Source organism: Myotis nattereri (assembly GCF_964212035.1).
Source record: "Myotis nattereri genome assembly, chromosome: 2".
NCBI lineage: Eukaryota > Metazoa > Chordata > Mammalia > Chiroptera > Vespertilionidae > Myotis > Myotis nattereri.
The window spans coordinates 56,391,431-56,416,637 of NC_138076.1; the positions used below are offsets into that span (position 1 = coordinate 56,391,431).

Sequence of the window (25,207 nt, forward strand, 5' to 3'; positions counted from 1 at the left end):
AGGCTGGAATCAAATACTTTCTAAAACAGGTGCTGGAAATGATGATAGTGGAAGATGAGAACAGTAAAACTCTGTGGAGTTTTTTCTTCAAAAGGTAAAATCACCTTATGCTTTTCTCAAAGCACAGAGAACAAGACTTAATGCTTCCTACTTTCTCTTTAGAGGAATCCTACTGCATGGAAATTAGGGCAGTAAAGACACAAAGTTCATGACACCCTTTAAGCACATTTGTATTTCCAAGGTCTTTAGGGAGACACTTAGCTGAGAAAAGGGGTTACTGTCCCTCTACGTCACTGAGAGTGTGTGCATGTATACAAATACACGTACAAACATATATGTACTAAGCAACCTATAGTAGATTTTGATAGAAACTCCACACTTCATAGATCTATCCTCTTTCTTTATGATTCTCCCCTCCCAGTATTGACTGAGTTATATTTATGCACCACCTTAATAGAGACTTACTTTCTCCCTAAGAGAGAAAAAGAATAAATATTAAATTTGGGGTTTACTATCTTTACTTATGTGCCCAAAGCTATTTATATTGACATTTAACTCTGTGTGTATTGGGAGGATGGGAGTGGGAGCAGGTATGGAAAGGGTTCTAGCTAATGAAAGAAATCCATCCAATAAAATGCTCATTACCAGAGAATCTACTTGCTGGGCTCTGGCCTAACAGCGGCAAGAGGAAAATGCTCTACATAGAAACGCCTCTTTCTCTCTCTTAGCCCTGAACCTAGTTCTAGCTTCACTGGGTGAAGTTACTTTTTTCTGTCTTTTTCCTGAACAAAATGGGATGAATTTAGGGATCCGAAATAACATCCCAAAGTCTGAAGCAAAAAAAGGGCAACAAACCCTAGTCCTACTTGCAGCCAAACTAAAATGTAAATAATTTCCGCCTTTACCTGGCTGTAGAAGATCATACATGTATATCTTTACTGAGACAGCCACTCCTTTTACCAAAACAAGAAATAACATTTATGTATATCATTGATTATCTCTACTACTAAGATAGGAAGATGAGAGAGAACAGGCAAGGAGAATCATTCAAAATTGTAGGGTGGGATGTGTTAAAAGGACAAAATAAAAGTGAATTTGGGAAAAAAGTGAATTGACAAACATAATTTAAAGTCCTTGTTAGTTATTTCTCTGTGCTTTTTAACCTACCTTGAGTTCATTCATAGTCACTAGCGTTTTCATATTTTGGGACTACATTGGAAATGTTAGTTTGAAGGGTTGGAGTAGATATTGAAGAATTTAGACTGATTATGCTAATATACAAAATATGAGTAGGAAAAAAGATAATTTGAATACAGTGATGGACCATGGACTGTAAACTATATAAGGAGGGAAATAAGGACATCAACAGTGAAGAGGTTGATGGACTTGAGGTCTAAGTGAAAGAGAACAACAACTAGGGTGAGTCAGAAGGATGGGAGGTTAAGGCCAGTGCGTGAGATGCCTAAAATCAAGAATTCGGAAGTGATAATTGTATGGGTAAAGGTAAGGTCTAGGATGACCACAACGTAAGATGGGATAAAGGGGAAGATCAAAAGAAACAGAAATAGAAATGAGGAGGTCAAGGAATGAAAAAGGTAAATTTAATTAGGAGAGTACCTATTTCACTAAAAATGACACATATAAGTAGTAAAATATTAAAAATATACACAGGCACAAACTCTCAAATACAGACCACTATTTTTGATATTACTAAATAGACATATCAATTAATAAAAATAATATTCTCAAAGGGAAATAAAACTTCCTTACTCTTTGGGATGTTTCTGCTGCTGCAGCAGCCATTGCAGCAGCTTTTGCCTTCTCAGCTTCATCATACGTAGGAAGAGAGGTAGCAACACTGTATGGAGGTGGCACAGGATAAAACTCACTGTATACTTCTGCATCTGAAGAAAAGGAATTTAAAAAGGATAACCATTAAAAGGAACTATTTTATATAATTTTTATAGCCAAATACATAATTAATAATTTACAACAGGCAGGCCACTAAGGATTATTATTGCTATTGTAGTCCTATGTTATAAGCTATAAAACACAGAAATTACTACTATAATCATATGTTTTTAGTCCTATATTTATTAGAAAGAAAAAGGACTAATAAATATTATCTAAAGGCTCATACACAAAACAAGAACCTTAAGAAAAAGATTTTGAAAAGGAGTGCAAGATAAGAGAAGTAAGTAACAGTGCTATGCTCAAAGAATTAATTTATTTGCCCAAATAATCTCACAGTCAAAACTATGAGAATTAATAATAATAAATGATTTGCTACATAACTCTAATAAGTTTGAGGTAGTTTGGTACACAGCACAGCAATGGTAGTCACAACAAAAGGATTGCAATTTCCACTTTTAGTATCTTCCATCATTCAGAAATAGACATCTTCAGGATTTTTTTCCTTCAAGATTACTATCAAATATATTTTTTTAAAAAAAATCTAGTGTAGAAAATTCACTGTACTATATACTCTGGAAACTTGTAAAATAATGAAGAAAAGTTAGCCCATAATAGATTTTAGAAAGCAGTCATTAAATCTTATAGCCAAAGACAAATAAATCAACATAAAACTGTGCATCAAACTGAGCGCTGAACAAGCATGTTGATCAAATAACATTATATACAAACTGAGGCCCGGTGCACAAATTTCATGCACTGAGGAGGGGGGGGGTGTCCCTCAGCCTGGCCTGCACCCTCTCACAGTCCAGGAGCCCCGCAATCAATTGCCCCAAAGAGGTAGGCTCCACTAACCCGGCCGGGGCTCCACAATGGATCGCCCACGCAAAGGGAGGTCCCACCCACCCACCGCAGCATTGTTTCGGGGTAGCCTGGGCCTCCCTCTTTGAGGCAGTTGATCGTGCCCCCGCAAGGGGAGGCCCCACCCACCCGCCACCTCCCAGTTGGTGGCCTGGGCCTCCCTCTTTGGGGCGATCATGGAGCCCCCAGATTGATCAATCGCCCTGCCAGCCGGTGGCCTGGGCCTCCCTCTGCAGGGCAATCATGTGATCGCTCTCACCCCACAGAGGGAAACCCCGACCACACACCACAGCCTGCCGGTCGGTGGCCTGGGCCTCCTTCTTTGGGACGATCGTGGAGCCCCCCCAATTGATTGATCTCCGGCCAGCCAGTGGCCTGGGCCACCCTCTGCAGGGCAATCATGGGATGATGGCCGGGCCGCCGACCAATCACATCACACCTGCCTTGGCTGGCCTGGCACCAATGAGTGTCATAGCGTGATCGTCCGGAAGGTCATTCAGCTGTCGGGTCTAATTAGCATATTATACTTTTATTATTATAGATAGAAGAAGTAAGCCTTTATTAATTTAACCAGTGAGAACATATTTGTAGAGATGATTTTCACTAACTACATAAAAAAAGTAAATAAATTTTATGTAAAAAATACCACTCTTTTTACACATCCTATATGGTCTAAATAAAATTTGGACAAGCAAAAATGATAACCAGAGAAAGCTAGATGACACTAATTATAGAACATGAGAGATAAGAAAGCTAGATGACACTAATTATAGAACAATGAAAGATTTTTTACATTAAAATGTTTTTCTTTTTTTTTCTTTTTTTGTTAGAAAAAAAGGTTTAATTAATATGCATTGATATTTTAATCTGTTCAGTGTTTTTTTCTACAAAAGTAATTTAACCTTACATATAATTGGAATATAAAAAAGACAGTGAAAAGATTCCCTCATCAACCCAGGCCAGAACACACTGTCATTTAAAATTTAATGTATCTCATTCATTTATTTTTAAATTTTTTGTAAATATATTTTTTATTCCAGAGAGGAAGGGAGAGGGAGAGAGAGACAGAAACATCAATGATGAGAGAGAATTATTGATCATCAGCTGCCTTCTGCATGCCCCCTACTGGGGATCAAGCCCACAACCCAGGCTTGTGCCCTGACCAGGAATCAAACAGTGACCTCCTGGTTCATAGGTTGATGCTCAACCATTGGGCCACCCTGGCCAGGCTCATTCATCTTTTTATTTATTTATTTTTTTTAAATGTTTTTCAACAACTGATTTTTTAAATGTTTCATAAAGAATATATAAAATACTTCGGTTATTTATAATAGTATATACAAAGTCATACTTAAAACACTATAATAATTAAATTAGTGTGGCTGGGAAAAAGCAAATTGTGGCCAGAGAAATAGATGAGGATAGTTCTTTAGAATGACCTGAAAGGATAAGATGAACAGTAGCAAGCAGAAGTCACTGCCTTATGTCTAAGAATTATTACTATGAGTATGGAATAACATTATGTACACCCTAACCTCTGTTAACACATTCCACATTCTCACTCACACTCATCATTAATAACACCTTGTTTTAGGACTATGTAGGTATATACACACACGTGTGTGTGTATATATATATATATGCATGTGTGTATATATGTTTGTTCATTTCTTCTAAAAGTCACATGCTAGTCCGTTGGGAATAGATCCTAGTTAAGCATAAAAAAATTTAAATAGCTACATTTTTCAATTAAATTTTAAAAATAACAATATGAGGTAAGTAATGTATGAAGTAAATATTTTACAAACTATCCTTGGGAAAACAGTTTTTTTTTTAAATCATAAAACCAAAAAAGTAGCCATACTGGTAAAAAAACAAATGAATAAAAAACATGAGCTATTAAAAACATTAGTTGTTTCATAATAAAAATAATAATACTGCTCATCTGGTGTGGCTCAGTGGTTGAGTGTTGACCTATGAACCAGGAGGTCACGGTTTGATTCCAGGTCAGGGCCGGGTTGTGGGCTTGATCCCCATTAGGAGGTGTGCAGGAGGCAACTGATCAATGAGTCTCTGATCATTGATGTTCCTATCTCTCTTTCCCTCTCCCTTCCTCTCTGAAATCAATAAAAATATATTTAAAACAAACAAAAAACACAACAATACCTGAAGTTGTAGGTACTTCCACAGTAATACTGCTATAAGGTGGAGGAGAAGAGTCAGTTTCAAATACTAATGCTGAAGGAGCAGTCTGCACAATCTGTGGTGCTGGGTTTGAAGTTGATGGCTGCTCTATAGCAGATGATTCTGAATTATCCTCTTCATTGTAAAGCTAAGAAAACAAAGAAAAGAAGACATATTAAAGTGATTCTTTATAAAATTTATGTTAATTTTTAAAGATCATTTCAGTCATAGGGTCACCTTTTAGCTATAAAGAAAGTAAAATAGTATTTAAAAGGATGAACAAACATTTTAAGAGACCTAATCCGTCTCTAACAGCTTTAGAATTATAGTTTCTTTACAATAAAGATGAAGTTCAAACTGTTAAGAATTTATGAAGAGAAAACAGTCTGACTACAGATTCAGATTAATTCAGTCCCACAGTAAACACTGTCTACCATGGATCAATCACTGTGCATTACAAAGAAAAGTAAAGCTTCTAAAGATACAACCTCAATACTAAGTAGGCACTAAATGACCACTCTCCTGACTAGCAGCATTCTCCTCAGTGTCACAAACCATCTCCCATGTTTCCCATTACAGGGTACCCAGGAGAATCCTAATTTAGTCATCTATAATCATACTTCTAAGAGAAAAAAATGTTAGATGAGCAAGTGAAGGAAAATAACAGTACAGATATACGCTAAGCAAAATCAACTAAAACAAGTAACAGTGAAGGTGTCAAAAAAGAGTAAACCACTTTCATAAAATTAAACAGGCATATTTCTGCTAGTTAAAACCTTTCTTGTTAGTATGAGAGAATACCATGTCATGGTATTCCACAGATAGCACCACGAGTTCTAGATGCCCCATCACCTGAACAAATTTGCAAAAAAAAAAAAAGTTTACCCTGCCCTTTCGGGTGTGCGCGCAGCGGGGAGCAGGCCGCGGGAGGAGGGGAGGCACGGGGGCGGGGGGGAATAAATATAAAAAAAAATGTTCAAAACCAAGTGTTAACAAGATATTTTATCAAGACACAACTAAGTTTTCTTTTAAACAAATAAGGGTTTTTATTTCATTTTTTAGCCATTCTTACCTGCTCAAGATGTCAACTGAAAGAAAAGTGTAATATATATAGTATAATTGAATTTTTTAAATAATCAGATATTGTTTATATAATAAATACTAGAGACCCGGTGCACGAATTCATGCACCAGTGGGGTCCCTCGGCCTGGCCTGTGGAATAGGGCCGAAACTGCCTCTCCGACAGCACCCAAGGGGTCCCAGATTGCAAGAGGGCACAGGCCAGGCCAAGGGACCCCACCAGTACACCATCAGGGCCAGGGAGGGACGTGGGAGGTTGGCCAAAGGGGAGGGACCGCAGGAGGGCTCCAGGGTGTGTCTGGCCCATCTTGCTCAGTCCCCATCGGCCGGACTCTAGCAGCAAGCTAACCTACCGGTCAGAGCATCTGCCCCCTGGTGGTCAGTGCACATCATAGTGAGCGGTTGACAGGCCTTAGCATATCATTAGCATATTATGCTTTGATTGGTTGAACGGCCAACCAGCCAACTGGACACTTAGCATATTAGGCTTTTATTATATAGGTGGGTAATCAAAATTTCTGGAAGGATACACAACAAACAGCAAAGAGGGGCTGGTGGGGAAAGATAGTCCATCATTTTCTATTTGAATTTTTCACCCTAAACATAATTTGAAGTTTTTAATTTTTAATAAAACCAAAATGCAATAAAATGAAATCACTAATTTCTGATTTGGCATGTTTCAGATGCAACAATGTTATGGTAGACACCATATTTTATGATAAAAAACTTTCTCTAATATAAAATATTACGTAATATCATTACAATAACTCTCACAGGTTAATATATATGCCTATGCAATTTCTGTTGAAAATGATACAATCTGTCACTGTAAACACAAAAAGACATACTTAAAGAACTCAAATCAGAAAATATATGCTTTTGTTGTTGTTGTTGTTGTTAATTCTCACCTGAGGATATTTTTCCATTGACTTTTTTTAAGGAGAGTGGAAGAGAGAGGGAAAGACAGAAACATTGATGTGAGAGAAACACATCAATTGGTTGCCTCCTGCATGAGCCCCAGGCCAAGGTACGTGCCCTTGACCGGAATTGAACCTGGGACTCTTTGATCTGCATGCTGATGCTCTATCCACTGAGCCAAACCAGTTAGGGAAGAAAATATATGCTTTTTAAGAAAAATAGAGGGATAATGGGGCAAGAAAGTGATTAAAAAATAGATCAAGTTTATATTGCCAGACTAAACTGTTTTTCTGAGCTTCAGACCTGTATATCCATTCATTTAATTCATTTCTTACATAAAGGCTCTGGGCTGTGTATGTTCAATTCTTTGTTTCCCAAACTACACTGCCTAGCTAAGTTCTGCATATTGTTCAGATATTAGCTTAAAATTAAGTTCTCAGGAAAGCTTTTCTTATCTCCCAAAAGCAGGTTAGAGTTCTCTGATATAATCTTAAAGGCTATGTTCCTCAGAGCATGTATCACAATAGTAATTATTTATGTACTCATTCATTTACAGTCTCCTTTCCCAGCTAAAATGAGAGCTCTACAAAAGTGGAAGTTATATATGTCTTGTTAAACACTGAAAATAAAAGTAAGCTCCAAAGTATTTGGATTCAGCCTTGGTTAAAATTAAAAGAAAATACAATAGAGGTCACCAGTCACAATAGTATAAAATAAAAAGCCTTGAGAGAGAATAACCTTGTTAACCCAAGTATTTGACATTTCTAACAGCAACTATTACTTAGTAAGGAGGAAGAATATACTCACATCCCAAAGACCTCCAAGAACAAAAAGCCAAACAGATGGAGTAAATATCTTAAATTTCTATTTTCAAAAGAATTCAATTTCTGGTTAAATACCTTTTAAATGCTAAAACATCAATGTAAATATGCTAGACCCTAAAGGAAGATCTGCCCTACAATTATGCCTCTTTATCAATAGATCAATATGATTTTAACAAAGATTGCTGATCTCACAGTCCTCAAAAGAAAAAAAGGCAGGAGAGAGAAGTATTTGAGTTTGCGTTGTGGGCACCTTGTCACACTTTTATCTAAGACTGTCTTTAGGGCACTGCTCTCCCTGCCAGCCTCCTTAAGGTCTCCTCATAACCTATCAATCTAGCTCACATCAATTTAGCATGAGACCATATATACGCCATAAACATCTATATATTTCATCACAGGAAATTGTTCTGCCTCACCTTTTGTGGTTTTATACTAAAATATGTTTTACATGTAACACATTTTAAATTTACTTTTAAAAGATTGCATTTTTCACCTGGCCAGCGTGGCTCAGTAGTTGAGCGTCAACCTATGAACCAGGAGGTCATGGTTCGATTCTGGTCAGGTCACAGGCCCGGGTTGCAGGTTCAATCCCCAGTGTGGGGCGTGCAGGAGGCAGCTGATCAATGATTCTCCTTCATCACTGATGTTTCTCTCTCTTTCTCTCTCCTTCCTCTCTGAAATCAATAAAAAATATATATTTTTTAAAAAGATTGCATTTTTCAAAGTCTGGCCACTAACTTGGGTTTTCATCTCTCTACAATGCAAAATTTGTTCAGATATATTTATTAGTGACTATGCTGTGGGCTTAAGCAATTAGGGTATCTATGGTAGATATGTGACTGTTTTCCTAAAATTCCCTTCCACCCCTCTTTCATTATAGATTCACAGTGTAGGTGTTCAGAAGAAGCCACCCCAAGATATGCCTCTGTGCTATGAGAATTATTTTGAGCCAACGGCTGTCAAGACCTTGCAGATCCAAAAGAAAATTCTGAGTGTTCACTATCTAGAAGAATTTAAATTAGGAGCCTAGCCCACGATAAGACTTATCACTAGAAATGACTTTTTACCTGTGGAGATAACAGGGCAAACTAATAATTACTGAACATGTGCTCTCCCTACAATTACCTTCTGAAGTGCAATACCTCATTCCTAGCTCAGAATGACATATATCCTTCAATTTTCCTTTCTGTCTCTAAACCTCTCATGTATGTGGGTTCTCTGACTCCCTCATATATGCGGAGCTACCATACATATATATGTAATTAAATTTGGTTATTTTCTCCTGTTAATTTATCTCATGTTTATTTGATTAGACCAGGAAAAGAACCTTGAGATTAAAGTTTTTTCCTCCTCACAACAGTAATCTGGGTGAGACTGAAGCCACTTGACTCCAGGACTAGGCCTTGACTATCTACATCAGTCAGGATAATGTACTTCTTTGGCACAGCAACTGGTTCCCAACCAGCATGGCCCTCCCTCTGGGCAGGGTGCCTGAGTCAAAGATGGGGAATGAAACAAGCTAAGATGATCTACTTTGAGGATATCTAATGGATGATGGAGGGAGAATTGGTGACTGGCAAAAAAAAAAACAACAGTAAAGTTGGGAGAGAGATGAGACCCTCTCTTCCTTCCTCAACACAGCTAAGGAAACACCACAGCACTTTTTAGTATTTGTTTAAATTAATACAGATGAATAATTCCAAGACAAATGTGCCTTTCATCATATTATGGTTTATCACAAATAATAATACAGAGTCATTCCAGTGTTTAAAATTTCCATAAATGGCTTGGGGACCATAATTTAGAAATCCCACTGGAGAAAATGCTCTTATGCACTTTTCAAAAGCAGAAGGAATTTTAGTGATGTTTTAATTTATAAAACTACTAAAAATCCAGAGTTTTTTTAAATAGTCCAATGTTCTGGTTTTTACAAGCTAACATATCCTATCTAACCTAGGCATTGATTAACATAATGATAAATGAGAGTTGTAATGAAAGGTGTTTTTTTATATATGTATATTTTATTGATTTTTTTACAGAGAGGAGGGAGAGGGATAGAGAGTTTAGAAACATCAATGAGAGAGAAACATCGATCAGCTGCCTCCTGCACACTTCCTACTGGGGATGTGCCCGCAACTAAGGTACATGCCCTTGACTGGAATCAAACCTGGGATCCTTCAGTCCACAGGCCGACGCTCTCTCCACTGAGCCAAACTGGTTAGGGCTGTAATGAAAGGTTTTATTCCCTTCTGTTTCCTTAATCAAATTAAATAAGAACACTTTCACAGATTCTTCAGAACATTTCTGACCTGCATGCACCAAAATTAGTCAGCAAAGGTGGTAACGGATAAAGTTTAAAAAGCAAAATTGGCTAAGAATTATCTACACTAATAAAAGACAAAGATGCTAATTGACCATACCTTCGCTATACCCATCAGCCAATCAGAAGAGTATGCAAATTACCCCAACAAAGACAGCCGTTAAATTTGCATACTGCAAGTGGGGCAGGGCAGCGCCATCTGCCGCCCACCCCAACCCTGGGATCGGGCCTGCCCTGTGCACAACCCAGGGCGTCACCCCAACTCCAGGATCGGGCCTGCCATGTGCAACCCTGGGAGGCGGGGCAGGCACTGGGGGATCAGGCCTGCCATCTGCCACCCTGGGAGCGGGCCTAAGCCAGCAGGTGGTTATCTCCTGAGGGGTCCCAGACTGTGAAAGGGCACAGGTAGGGTTGAGGGACACCCCCCATCAGTGCACAAATTTTTGTGCACCGGGACTCTAGTATTTCATAATAAAGAACTGAGATCTCAGAGTAAAAATATCAAAATAGGTTTCATCATACTTGAAATAAGCCCCTTTAACACCAATCAGAATTTGAACATTCAAGAGATTTTAAAAACAACTATTCAGGCACAGGAATGGAAAACAAGAGTTAATAAATTCTCATTGCAACCATTTTCTTCCAGGAAACTACAAGTTGCAAATTGTGCTTCATGAGGTCCTGAAGGCTTAGGGACCCTGGCAAACTCTGATTAGATTTGGGAATGTTTCTATCTTCCCAATCAGATCATAAGCTTCTGAAATTTAGAAAGTATGCTTTATTCATACTGGTATCCCCCAGAAAAAAGCAGCAGAGTTTAGGGAATAGAGTAAACTTCACATTAAATGCACAGTTCCTGCCCAGCCTGTTGTGGCTCAGGGGATGAACATCAACCTATGAAACAGGAAGTCATGGTTCAATTCCCCGTCAGGACACATGTCCGGGTTGTGGGCTCAATCCCCAGTGTGGGATGTGCAGGAGACGGGTGATCAATGATTCTCTCTCTCTCATCATTGAGGATTAAAAATAAAAGTTCAACACCTTAAACAAATACAGCAAAATGCTAACACCTATAATCTTCTATACTAATAAAAGGGTAATAAGCTAATTAGACCGGACGTCTTCCAGATGTCCATCCGGACAAAGCCACAGCATCTGCAAGGGCCGAAGGCTGGCGGCGCCAAGAGGCGCCGCCATGGATGCGGGAGCAGAGGCGGCCCCTCCACCTATAAGTCTAAAATTATCTATGTTGTAATACCTTAAGCAATAAAAAAATTAAAAAAAAATAAAAATAAAAAAAAAATAAATAAAATTATCTATGTTATAAAAGGCCCATGGCTATAATGCCATAACGACCACCAGGAGCACCTCTCAGTCCCTCCCTCCTGCCCAGGAGCAGCGGCTCTCGCAGAGGAGAGCTACCGGCAGCAGAGGGCAGGGCAGTGAGCTAGGAGCAGTGATGGGCGGGGCGGCCAGCTAAGGCAAGCAGAAGTGAGCTACTCGCACACTATTTTGTGTGTGCTGAGCTTCTAGTCTTAAGAAAAAGTTAAAGAAAAAACAAAAAGATATAAGAAAATAAAAAATATATATCGTATAAAATGAAAGATTAACTTAAGACTCTATAATCCAGCTTCTAACAATTTCCACTCTATTGCTTAGAAGCCCTATATATCATTAAAAACCTCTAATACCTTCAGTCACTTTACAAAATGACTTTTCCACTTTTAATCTAAATCTAGTTTTCTATGATGGCACTACATTCCTCAAAGGCCTCTCAATGAAGAATGTTAATCCTTGATGAAGGAAAATTTTCTTGAATACTGCCAGTTCTAGATCAAGAATCTCTCAAGTTCACACATCTATACAACCTGCCAGATGCTTTCCCATCCTGATTGTATTTATAAGGTTCCAAACATTCCCCAGGGAGTAAGACAAGCCAGCTCTATACCCCCAATATTGTCTCCTCTACCTTAAATCCTACTATAATACAAGATAAACCAACTTAACACTTCAACTATAAAACAGGAAGAGTAATAATACCCAGAGTTGAGTGGTCCAGTAACTACATAAGTTCTTCCACGACCTCATCTAGAACTGCTTCTACTAGAAAATAACTGATTTATACATTTTACTTCCTGGTCACAACTTCCTCCTGGCTTTTACCTCACTCCCTTGCTTCCACTTACATCTATTCTTTGGGCCTTCCATTTGCTGCCACCTGGTTACTTTCCAGGTTATCCTATATAATCTAGACCAGCGGTCGCCAACCTTTCGGACCTCACGGACCACCAGTGGTCCACAGACCACCGGTTGGCGACCACTGGTCTAGACTATACAGTGAAAAACTTGCATGACACTCACCCTCAATTTCCTAGTTTCCATATCTTCTGCCACATCTACCCCACTGAAACCCAATCTGGGACATTCTGTCTACTGTTTCCTTGTCAAAGATAAAAACACATCACATAACTGTGTAGAAAGGTGCCAGTACAAATTTGGTTTCTGATCCTAGCAGGGATGTCAGAACCAGTCATCACTATGGCAGGTGTTTCAGCTACACTACTCTCCTATTCCCCACTTCCAACCATGGAACTCTCAGTCAAAATCTTTGCTTCCTACTTCACAGAGGAAAACAGGTTTTCAAGCAAAAATTCCTCCAACTTATCTCCCTCTGCATCTCTAAATTTATCATTATGGCATCCATCCTAACTTATATTCTTTGCTCTGAAATGCCAGACAGCTGTATAGAGAAGATCCTACCTCCTAAAAGATTGTTTTTCCTTTAAATAACATCTTTCCTTTTCTCCACTAACTTCTTTCTACCCACACATACATTCTATTCATGTCTTACTTAAAAAAGAAAAAAACCTACCCCCAGCTAAAATTATAAACTTTCTCTAGTGTTTTCCAAACTATTTCCATATCTCCCACTTTCTTTCAGTGACAAATACCCTAAGGGGGGGGGGAGCTATTTATCGTCATTCTGTGCACTTCCAATGCTCATTTCCTCTCTAATGCATTACCAACTGGCTTTCACTCAAACAGGTCTTGCTAAGAATATTGATCCTCTACTTGTTAAATCCAAAAACCTTTTTTTTTTCAGTCCTTACTCCAAAAATCTTTAATACATTCAACACAGTTGAGTGTTTATAACTGGTTTTTCTTTAGCTTCCAGAGAACTATTCCTTTCTGCTTCTCCTCTTTCCTTTCACTATTCATTCTGCTTCTTTTTATAGGGACCCTAATTTTCCTCTGCCATCTTGTCTTAGCTAAAACTGAATCCAGAACTGTGGAGGCTACCTCTAATACACAGACTGAATAGAAGGTAAATGCTGTGTAATAGGTTTCATTTGCAAGGGCATAAGACAACTAACTCCATGTAATATTGTTAAAGTTACTATTACAAGCATTCATTTGTCATTTAAAAAATTAGTATGGTGTAATGTCTTATTTGATTTCATTCTTTAGATGATTAGGTAGATGGTACATGAATAACTAGAAAAGAAGATATTTGATGCTAGAAGATCAAATTTTAAGGTACAGATCTACCACCACCTAGCTACATAAAACTGATTGGGTCTTCCAACTTCACCTTCTTCCTGTGATTCATTCAGTCAGTCAGTCAGTTATCAATCAGTCACTCAACAAACTTTACAAAATTACTATTATGTTCTAGGTACTATATTGGGTGCAAGAAATAGGTAAAATCCAAGCCCATCAATCTCTAGAACTTCCAGCTTCTAGCAACTAGGACCTCTGAGGCAAGGGCTGCAACGTGGGGAATAAGGGGAAATATAAGGGTACATATTCTATCATAGGTAAACTGGGGACTAAGACCAGCAAGACCCAGGCCTGAAACACCAACATTCTTCAGAGAAAGTTTCATTCTTCCCCAGCAAACAGAGAGAAGCTAAGAACAGAATCCTCAAGCAAAACTAAATACTGAGTAATATCAATTACTAAGACATGTTGTTGTTGATGATTCATCCAGGAAGCATAGCAAATGCCAAGAGGCCATTGCAGGCAACAGTTAAAGGGCTCATCCACCAAAGTATTATATGCCAAAACAAACCCTCAAAAGTTGGCTGATAAAAATATACACATAATCTGAATAATTTCATAATAGCAAAAGCCAAATATATACACACACATATACACATTCTCTCTCAAAAAGTTAGCAAACATGTGCTAACTTTAAATAAACATATTTATTCTTATATAAATATTTATATATTTCTTTATTCCTGTATAAATAATACTTATTCTCATATTACAACGATCACTATAATGCCACATTTCTAAAAGTACTAGTCAATACAAAAACACTGTTACACCAAGGTTTTCCACAAAACTTAACATGACTGTCATTTTCCAGTAAAAGTTAACACGTGAATTCCATTACTGCATTGATTTGCACTAGAAGTACAGATGCACAAGACAAAAAATATAACTTGTGCCTTTAAAGGAACCAGAGAGAAGATGAGTAGTTTTCTTTAGTACTCAAATTCCAATTGTTAGCACACATAATAAAACAAATTTACCAAGTAGTTTTGGAGGAGAAAAAACCCTGGTAATCTAAATTTTAACTTTACATTTTGAAAGACAATTCTGCTTTAAAGAGAATCCTTTAGTTAGCATAATTAAAACACTGATAAAGACTTGAAAGTATTGTGCTATATATTAATTTTGCTTTTAACAAGGTCAATGAAAAAAGCACCGTGCATTAAAAAAAAGGCACTGTGTAGGAAAATGTTGTGTACAGAAAAATAAAAATACTGGAACAACTATTTCTGAGACTACTATTCAACCACTAAAATGGAGCTAAGAATAAGAAGCATGCTGGTTAAGTACAGAGGTGCTGGAATAAACTTTTCTATATTCCACCTAAGCTCCAGAACTTACGCATTTTTACTAGTATCATCAACAAAGTGGGGTCTATTTTATCACATGGTTTATGTAGAGTACAAAAATGAACACCTATACATATTCAGAATAATGCCTGACATAGTAAAAGCCCAATAAATGTTAGTAGTTGTTTTTTTAAAAAGCACTTTATAGCCCTGGCTGGTTTGGCTCAGTGGCTAGAGCGTTAGCCTGCGGACTGAAGGGTCCTGGGTTCGACTCCTGTCAAGGGCACATGCCCCGGTTGTGGGCTCGATCCCCAGTGTGGGGTGTGCAGGAGGCAACCGATCAATGATTTTCTCTCATCATTGATGTTTCTATCTCTCTCTTCCTCTCCCTTACTCTCTAAAATCAATAAAAATATATTATAAATAAATAAATAATAGCACTTTATACATATCATCTACTTTAGTTCCTAGAACAACCCTTTGAGGTAAGATGGAACAAACTTTAAATAATTGAATTGACCTAATTAGGGGCAAAGAAAGATTCAAATTCAGGTTTTACTGTCACTAAATTCAGGCTCTTTCTATTTTAAGATGCCTCCAATAAAAATTTATAGGCAGTAATCTACCCTGGCACAAGATTACCTTTATGACTACTTCCAATACTATGGGTACACTATACACACACCTATGAATCTACTCATCTACTACTCTTAAATGCTACTACTCTAATCCAAGCCCCATTATCTCTTACCTAAACTTACTGCCATAGCTTCCTAACTAAACTGCAAACACTGACATTTGGGAGGCCCCCAATGAAAAGGCTGGCTCACCTAGAAATGACACAACACTGAGGCCCACTGATGAGTAAGTCAAAAACACACAAGCATAACTCATAGAATATAAGTAGACAGAGAAGGAATAAACCGCCCCCCATCAAAAAAACAAACGAACAGCCGAAACCGGTTTGGCTCAGTGGATAGAGCGTCGGCCTGCGGGCTGAAAGGTCCCAGGTTCGATTCCGGTCAAGGGCATATACCTGGGTTGCGGGCACATCCCCAGTAGGAGATGTGCAGGAGGCAGCTGATCGATGTTTCTCTCTTATCGATATTTCTAACTCTCTATCTCTCTCCCTTCCTCTCTGTAAAAAATCAATAAAATATATATTTTTTTAAAAAGAATCTCCAATGATACTACCAGAATACTCCTGTTGAGAGGCAGGAGAGGAAAAGAACATCTAAACAGACCTAAATAAAGAATAGATATTAGTCCTGGAGAAATGAGAAAATGGGAATACTATGTTCAAAAGCCAGAAGGCAAGAGAGACCATGGTTTGAAGTGGTGGATGGAGAAGGATTAGACAAGAGAACAAAAAGTATTATAGTTCAAAAGAAAAATAAAAATATTTATAGCACCCTGCCTGGTGTGGCTCAGGTGGTTGGGCATCATCCAGTGCAACAAAAGGTTCCAGGTTCTATTCTGGTCAGGGCACATGCCTGGGTTTTGGGGGCTCGATCTCTGGCAGGATGGGTGCAGGAGGCAGTCAGTCAATGTTTTGCTCTGACATCAATGTTTCTCTCTCACCCTTCCTCCTCCTCTAAAAAAATTAACTAAAAAAAGTATGTATAGCTCATGTGCAGTACAATAACAAATCAAGCAGTGATGAGCTAAGCAGAGGCTCATTTGTTCTCTAAAGGTTACAAACGAAAACTTAAAAGGGTCTCAAGTAATATTTCATATCCCTCTCCATTTTGAGGAAACCACAAAAAAAAGTCATGCTGAAATAAATGTAAGTCCCACCCAAGTGAGAACAAATAGTCTATAAAAACATTTGTCCTATAAAAACACTATTGGATTTCTTCTGTCCAACATCCAACAGGCTACAAGTCTTTAGAGCCTCAAAATTAGTAATGGGATAAAGCCATTCAGCTTATTTCCTTAGTCTCAAAGCCTCTGCCAAACAGCACAATTTCTTTACATGGTGTAATGGGCAATTCTGGAGAAACATCATAGACAATCTAAACCAGAGCACATTTCTAAACTTTCAAATGTTAATTATTCATGTTCAAACAAATCCTAAAAGCAAGCAAGTCAAAACCTTGAAATAATCTGATAGTAAGTCTTAAGAGTACTGCAACATTTCCCAACTTGCACTTGGAACGTCTTTAACAAGAATTTTCCCCACACATTAATTTCAGCTAAGTGATCAAACTTTTGAAGAAACCATAACAACATGGCATGAAAACAGAGACATAGGATGACTGACAATCACATGGTAGATAGTCTAGTCTTAATACAATGTCTTGTCAGTAAATTTACATTTAATACATGTAAGCAGAGTGTATTCCATAGTTATTTAAACTTAAGATTAAATGTGCTCATATGTCTAAAGCATTTAGTAGAGTTCTCAGCATATTCCTGACATAATGCAAAGTCATTATTGTTCTATTACTTCTACACTAGTATTGATAAAATATATTATTTATTCCATCAACCTGCTTCATTTTCTTTAAATCACTTATCTACTTCTCCTCCACCAAAGTATGTGACATGAGACAAGAACTTAACTGTCTTGTTCACCAGTACCTAGAACTTGTCATACAGAGATACTTTATAAATTATTATATATGAAGTGAACAAATTAGTCAAAGGACCTTTGCGCCATAGTTTAATGATATCTAAAACCTTACTTATGCATAAATCTGACAAGAGGCACTCAAAACATAAAATAAGCATATAAACTATCTATAATGTTGTATTTTCATGATATAATGCCAATGTATTTACTTGTTAGTACACAAATATTATACCATTACTACATCTTGTACTGCTCAAATATGCCTAAGTAATGCCTAGCATTTGATTCAGCATCATTCGCATGAACTGATGTAGTATATTCATCCATATAATTTTTTTTAATGAGCTGAACTCAATGACATACTTTCAGTTAATACCACTACACACACAGAAATAGCCAGAGAAACTTTAATCTGGGGTCCACTCCAAAACAAATTACCCTGGCAACACAAGTTAACACAATACTAGTCTTCAAACTTTGGAAGCTTAGTATAAAACACGTCTGGAGTGTGAATTTCCTCAACTACAGTTTTTTAAACCTATTTTAAAGATGAAATAAAAATCAGATATTCACAGACCTCTGTAACACCTGTGAGAAAGAACACCAGTTTAGAAGTAGAAAGACACACCAAAAAAGATAATTCAGGATAACAAGTTCTCTAATATGGTGATTCTCAATTTTTCCTCTACCTTGACATTGATGACAGATGCCTCCCTCTACCAATTACAGTTTCGTAGGAGTTTTTGCATTAAAGAATAGGATTTTTTGAGGCAAACAACCTAGAAGGGTGTGGAACAGAACTTTAAATGAGAAATAAACAGGAAAAACCCCAACAGGAATGTAAGAGAGAATACATTATGGTTTAAGAATAAGGATGTTCTGCTGGACTCCATCAGTTAGTGCATAAAAATTAAGGGTGGGGGGGGGGTGGAGACAAGAACTGCTAAGATATGGCACTGTACAAAAAAAAAAGATATGGCACTGTACAATATAGGAAGGTCAATTCAAGGGATATTTATGTTTAGAACAGAAATTTATACCTCAAAAATCCAGTAAACCTAACAGAATGGCTAAAATTAAAAATACTGACTATATCAAAATTTTGGAAAGGTGGTAAAGCAACCAAAACTTTCATTCAGTATTGGTGGAAGTGAAAATGATACTACTTTGGGGAAGAGTCTAGTGGTTTCTCATAAAATTAAATATACACTTACCCTATTGCCCAGTAATTCTACCCAAGAGAAATAAATAAAAAAACATGTCCACAAAAAATTTGAATAAGAATATTCCTAACAGTTTTATCCAAAATAGCCAAAAACATGAAACAATCCAACTGTCTATCAACAGAGCAATGGATAAACAAATTGTAGTATAGTTATACAACTTATAAAATAAAATACAGTACTATTCAGCAATAAAAAGAGATAAGCTACTGATATACACTAATTTGAAGTGTGAGGGTGGGGAGGAACAGAATAAAGATCATGTGAGGGGTAGAAATTGAAAGGGAGGGGTCATGAGGGAACGTTCCAGATGACAGTAATGGTCTATATGGGGGAATCAGTAAACTTTTTCTGTAAGGGGCAGAATAACAAATATAGATTTGGCTTGGTGGACTCTGGCTCAAATACTCATTCCTGCCATTGTAAATGAGTGGGTATGGCTGTGTAAAACTTTATTTACAGAAACAAAAGTTGGAACTTAGTTTGCTAATACCTTCTCTATATTTTGGAAGTCGTTTGGGTTACCCAGGTGTAATCTGGATGGTCCCACTCTGATCACTGGGTACACTGGCTCTTGGATGTCTAACGAGGTGCTAATTTAGCCTCTGCCTGAGGCTACCCAGCAGGAGCTATGGAGAGATCTGCAGATTCCTCTTCTTTGTTTGGGGTTTTGAGGTGCCCAGGTGAGGCCCAGCTGTGAAGCAATGCAAGCTGCTTGGGGACATGGGCCTTCTTTTGGATGTTCTGGGTCTGTCTGGCCCAGCTGCAGTTTGTTAGGTAATTTTAGATTGCACAGGGCCAGGCCATTCATATGCAAAAGCCTCTGCGAACAATCTGGGTGGGGCGGGGTCTCAGGGAATCAACAGGGCAGAGCAAACCGCTATGGTTGATCCTCAGCCCTGCCCTAAGAGGCCCTGGGTCTCAGTGTCCCGCGGTAATCGCTGCAAGCACCTCTGAGAGAAAGCCGCCCTCGAGTTCCAACCTATGCCAGACAGTCCAGTTTCTCCCCGTATGTACCCAGAGACTCGCCCAGAACTGGAGTTCAGAGCAGTCGGGAGCTTGTGTCTCCCTCCCAATTGAAAAAGACAACAGCGTCCTCAGTTGCCAGCCCTTTCCACGTGTGCCTCCGTACCTCTGCACTTTACTTCTGGACCTCCTCTGAGTCTCAGTGTGCTTTTCTCTTTCCTTCTAGTTGTAGAATTTCCACTCAGCCAGCCTTCCTGTGGTTCTGGGTGATGTCCATTTTGTCTTTTAGTTGTATTTTTGAAGTGGTTGTGCGAAGTAGCGATTTCCGGTGTTTACCTATGCTGCCATATTGGTTTCTCCAAAATATTTTTAATATTTTATAGTTTATTTACTTGACATTATTTGTAATATTTATTTTTCATGTACCAGTCTCTATACTATGTATATAGTGTAGACATATAGTATATATAATATATACTATATATAATAAGTATATTATATTATATAACTCATAATAATCCTAATGAAGCCAAGGGTTCACAAATTGTAAAAAACACATCCTAAATATAAGCCCCGATGACTTTAACACATTTTTTTAACCATTAATAGTCAAACTCCTTCCCAGCTGATTTATCAAGGGTAACTAATTCTCCAGATAAAAGAGCAAAGTATCTTTATAATATGAACACTTCATTATGTTCATAGAAAACTAACATTTTGGAAATGCTAATATAATCTTTTTTTTTTTAATATATTTTATTGATTTTTTACAGAGAGGAAGGGAGAGGGACAGAGAGTTAGAAACATCGATGAGAGAGAAACATCAACCAGCTACCTCCTGCACATGTCCCACTGGGGATGTGCCCGCAACCAAGGTACATGCCCTTGACCGGAATCGAACCCGGGACCCTTCAGTCCTCAGGCTGACGCTCTATCCACTGAGCCAAACCGGTGCTGGCGCTAATATAATCTTAAAATTTTCTTTCAAAAATCTGTGGCCAAGGTTTAGGCTAGGTTAAACAAATCCAAACCATCATACTTCAGAATTTCTCATGGTTTTAAAATGCAAATGTATGTTTTATTATGTTAACATATGTTACAAATCTTCTAAGACTATTTCATCATTCTGAAATACAGTTTGGGAAACTGCTGCTACAATATACAGTGCCAATTTAACTTTGACACAGAATACCTTTGAAATCTTAGCAGTTAGCTTGTTACAGGCCCATAATCCTTTAAAATACAGAACATCAAAGTAGAATGTGGCCTAACAGCTTCAAGCCATGTCAACTACTTCATAGTTTGGCAACATTGCTCATTTCCTACTATACAAAACTGAATTTCCCATAACACAATGAAACTACCTATCATACCTGACTTTTTCTGAAATTAGACAGATAACAATCAAGGCTTTTTGTAGCTCTACACTGTTATCCACTGCTTCACTTAACAAAATTCAGACCCATTTAACATTGGAAGGGAAGAGACCATGGGAAAAAGTTTCCACATAAAACTTGTGCATTGGTTAATGGTCGTAAGTCATTTTGATAGTCCTGCGCATCTATGCTAACCCTCCAATATGGAATGCCAAATACCTCACTCCTAAGCATGCTTGCCTGTCTCCAACTTTACAACTTAAATTGTTTATTACTCAAGTTTATTAATCTTTCCAGAGTTTATTAAAAAAAAAAACTGAGCTAAAGGCAGCCACACAAGTTGTGTTCACCGTATGAGCCACAACTGCAGATTGGTCCCTAGATAACAGCCTACTGGAAACCAAGTCCGCTGCTTCTCTGGCATACACCTATTTACAGTTACTGATCAGGCAGTTTTTAACAAAACCAGATGAAATTACTATGTAGTAACAGGAATTAAAATCCAAATTTAAACTATGCTAAGATTCTCAACACTTTCAAGGAAAACAAGCAGATGCCCTATCTTCTTAAAGTGACTAGTATCTTTAGAACTGATTTTTGCCCTCTACTCTAAGGGAATGCCTCCACCCATTCAAAGTCTATGTAGGACATATCTCCAGTTTGAAAACAAAACCAAACACACACAATAAAACATGATATTGTCCACTTATTTTGAAAGATGGTGTAGAGGGAACAAAAGCCTTAAAACTGAAAGAGCAAATTTCAATACTTTGGTGTTAGAAACTTTTAAAAACTAATAGTTAAGTTTTAACTAGTTGTAACCACTGAAAGCAAATGTGACAATATAATAAATTAGTTTAAGGCACAGCTACATCAGTTAAAAATGTTTTGAGTAGTGACTTCTGCATGAGAACATGGTTAATTCTGATAGGCAAAATCCCCAAAGAGAAAGAATTCAAATCAGCTAATGCCATTAAGGAAAGCAAATAGGAACAGGAAAGAAACAAGATGACAAAAAAAAAAAAAACAACAACAACAAAAAAAAAACAGAAGTCCCACTGGCAATAGTACTCATTATTTACCTACTGCATTTTATTTTTGTTAATGTCTGCAAAAATAAGAATGCCTTTAAAAAAAATAAAACCACCAAACCCATATACACTGACAACTTGAAAAATGCCTTACATGTTGGCAGCAATATTTTCCAAACTGTCCTAAAAAAAAAAAAAAGATAAATTCCCAAAGAATTCAGAATATGGATCATTTAGAGGTTTTACAAGATGTAAACCAGATGAAATGGAAGTATCATGAGCTTTTATCTTAGAAAAATGCAAACTTACATACTCTGGGATTTCATCTTCCAGTAGCCTTCATTTTTCTCAAAATGCACTTAATTGAAATTCCAAGTTCACAACTAACTTTCACATGTGCAAATAGATTTGAAAGGTGAAATCTCCACTAACATATATACATTTGTAAAATGTCACAGAGTACTATTTAATTGCACCATAAGCATATTAATGTTTTTCTCCATTCTCAGTAAAATAGGTTTAACGAAATAAATTACTATATCAAAGTTTACGGAATAACATGCTACTTAGCTGCAACAAAATAGCCAACTATTGCTAGGTCAATTTTTTAAAGAGGGTTCACAATAAGAATCTCCAACGAGCCCTGACTAGTTTGGCTCAGTGGACAGAGCGCTGGCCTGTGGACTCAAGGGTCCCAGGTTCGATTCCGGTCAAGGGCATGTACCTTGGTGGCGGGCACATCCCCAGTAGGGGGTGTGCAGGAGGCAGCTGACCGATGTTTCTCTCTCATCCATGTTTCTAACTCTCTATCCCTCTCCCTTCCTCTCTGTAAAAAATCAATAAAATATATTTTTTTAAAAAAAGAATCTCCAATGATACTACCAGAATACTAAAGGGAAAACTATATTCAACAACATGACACTGAAAATGGAACACTTTTCACTCATTTCAACACACAAAGGTTTATAAGGTTCAACTGGAAAACCATGTACGGAATGAAAAATGTGTTTTCTAACAAGATTAGCATTTTTCTAGTAAAACTCCCTGTTTCCCCACCGGCAAACACATACATACATACATGATACGGGGATAGAAGAAAAAAAAAAGAACACAGTCACTTTTAATACCAGCAATATGAAAAAGGACAAAATGACAAGGTTAACGAGAGCTCGGAGACCAGAGCCGCATCACCACTGCTCGCCAGCTGCACCGTGTTTAAACCCACCATGTTTTGGCAGGTGCCCATCGGGCCGCGCCCCGGAATGCTGACGCCCCCCCCTCCCCGCTCCGCCCCCACTTCCACTTGTGACGCCGATCACCTTCCCAGCAGGTACGTGAGCTCAGTGCCATCCCAGCAGACAATCCAGGGGAAAGGCTCCCAAATGGCTGGGTCAGGAAATGAGGAAATGATCGAGGAAGCGAGAAAACATATCTGAGAGACATGTTCAAATGGAGGGGATGTTGACAGCGGCGCAGAGGGTGGGGGCGCGGGGCGGGGAGCTACGCAAGGAGCCGAGTCCGGAGGGCAGGGTCTCCAAGGAGGGCAGAGACAGGCTCCACGGGAGACGCGAAAGAAGCAAGTCCGGCCAGGAGAGGAAAGGGGAAAAGCCAGCACGTCCCCTCCGGGAATAACCCGAGGGAGGGGACTCCGGCGGCCGCGGCGGGAGACAGTCCCCGGGCCACCGGCGGCGCCGCAGGCCGGGCGGGGGCGGGGGCGGCGGCCAGGAACTCACCACCTGGTAGCGGCCAGTCCCGAGCTGGTGATGATCCATCCTGCCCGGTTCGGGATCCGGCTTCGGAGCCGGCGAGTCCCCTAAGTGCTCAGCCCCCTCGGCCCACCCGGTAGACGACGTCGCCGCAGGGGCCCTTCCGCCTCGGCCTCCGCCGTCGCGGTCACCCGGTCGGTCCGCCTCACTTCCTGTCGCTGCCACCGCAGCCGCAGAGACCTCCGCGTCAGCAGCCGCTCGGCGAGGCTCCCGGGCGCCGCGCGCGCTACTGAGCATGCTCGGCCGGTCGCGCATGCTCGCTGGGGACTGCGGCAGCCCGGCCGCGCGCGAGCGGCGGGGGCGTTGGCCGGGTGGGAGGAGATGGAACAGTCAGACAAGCCCGGGCGCTGTCTAGGTTGTCAGCCTGCCCCGAGTGGGCGATGGCGAAAGGGGCGGGTGGGGCGAGCGGGGGAAGGTGTCGCCGTCCTGGATTGGTCTCTTGGCGCGGGCTGGTGCACTGTCACGCCACGCAGAAGCAGACGGCGAGGAGGGAGGGAGCGCGTTCCTAGGACACCTGAGGACATGCCTCGCGTTTACCAGCACTTCCTCTCATTACTCACCCAGCCGAGGAGCGTGCAGGCAGGTCCATCTCTAGGATTTTTTTTTGATTTTTTTTAAAAATATATTTTATTGATTTTTTTTTTTTCAGAGAGGAAAGAAGAGGGATAGAGAGTTAGAAACATCAATGAGAGAGAAACATCGATCAGCTGCCTCCTGCACACCTCCTACTGGGGATGCGCCTGTAACCAGGGTACATGCCCTTGACCGGAATCGAACCTGGGAACTTGAACCTGGGACCTTTCAGTCCGCAGGCTGACACTCTATCCCACTGAGCCAAACCGGTTAGGGCTAGGATTTTTTTTTTAAATATATATTTTACTGATTTTTTTACAAGGAGGAAGGGAGAGGGATAGAAAGTTTGAAACATCAGTGAAAGAGAAACCGATCAGCTGTCTCCTGCACACCCCCTACTGGGGATGTGCCCCCAACCGAGGTACATGCCCTTGACCTGAATCGAACCTGGAACCTTTCAGTCTGCAGGCCTACGCTCTATCCACTGAGCCAAACCGGCTAGGGCTGAAGAGTATTTAACAGGTGTGTTAACCTAGATGCATAAGAACAATGGACAGGGCTGGCTTAAAACCTTTCACTAAAATTATATGTCTAGGGCATGACTACCCCACATAACCTGCCCAGTTAGGAATTTAGATCAGATCGTCCTATGAGGTTACTTTCCACAGAACCCCCTTTTTTTTTTCATCCATACCTACTCTGTGTGTGTGTATGTATCTCCCACACGGCACAGAGCATGTTTACCCATG

General features: G+C 39.2%; 1 protein-coding gene across 1 annotated transcript in view; it reads right to left on the reverse strand.

Annotated features, from left to right (window-relative positions):
* Positions 1-24,260, reverse strand: part of NDFIP2 (Nedd4 family interacting protein 2) — a 58,535-nt gene extending 34,275 nt beyond the window's left edge. The window contains exons 1-3 of the mRNA XM_081082980.1: positions 23,853-24,260; positions 4,939-5,104; positions 1,771-1,904 (exon numbers count right to left, since the gene is read on the reverse strand). Coding sequence (XP_080939106.1) covers positions 1,771-1,904; positions 4,939-5,104; positions 23,853-24,140 — 588 coding nt within the window. The 5' untranslated portion in view covers positions 24,141-24,260. The remainder of the gene's footprint in view (positions 1-1,770; positions 1,905-4,938; positions 5,105-23,852) is intronic.
* Between the last annotated feature and the right edge of the window lie 947 nt (positions 24,261-25,207).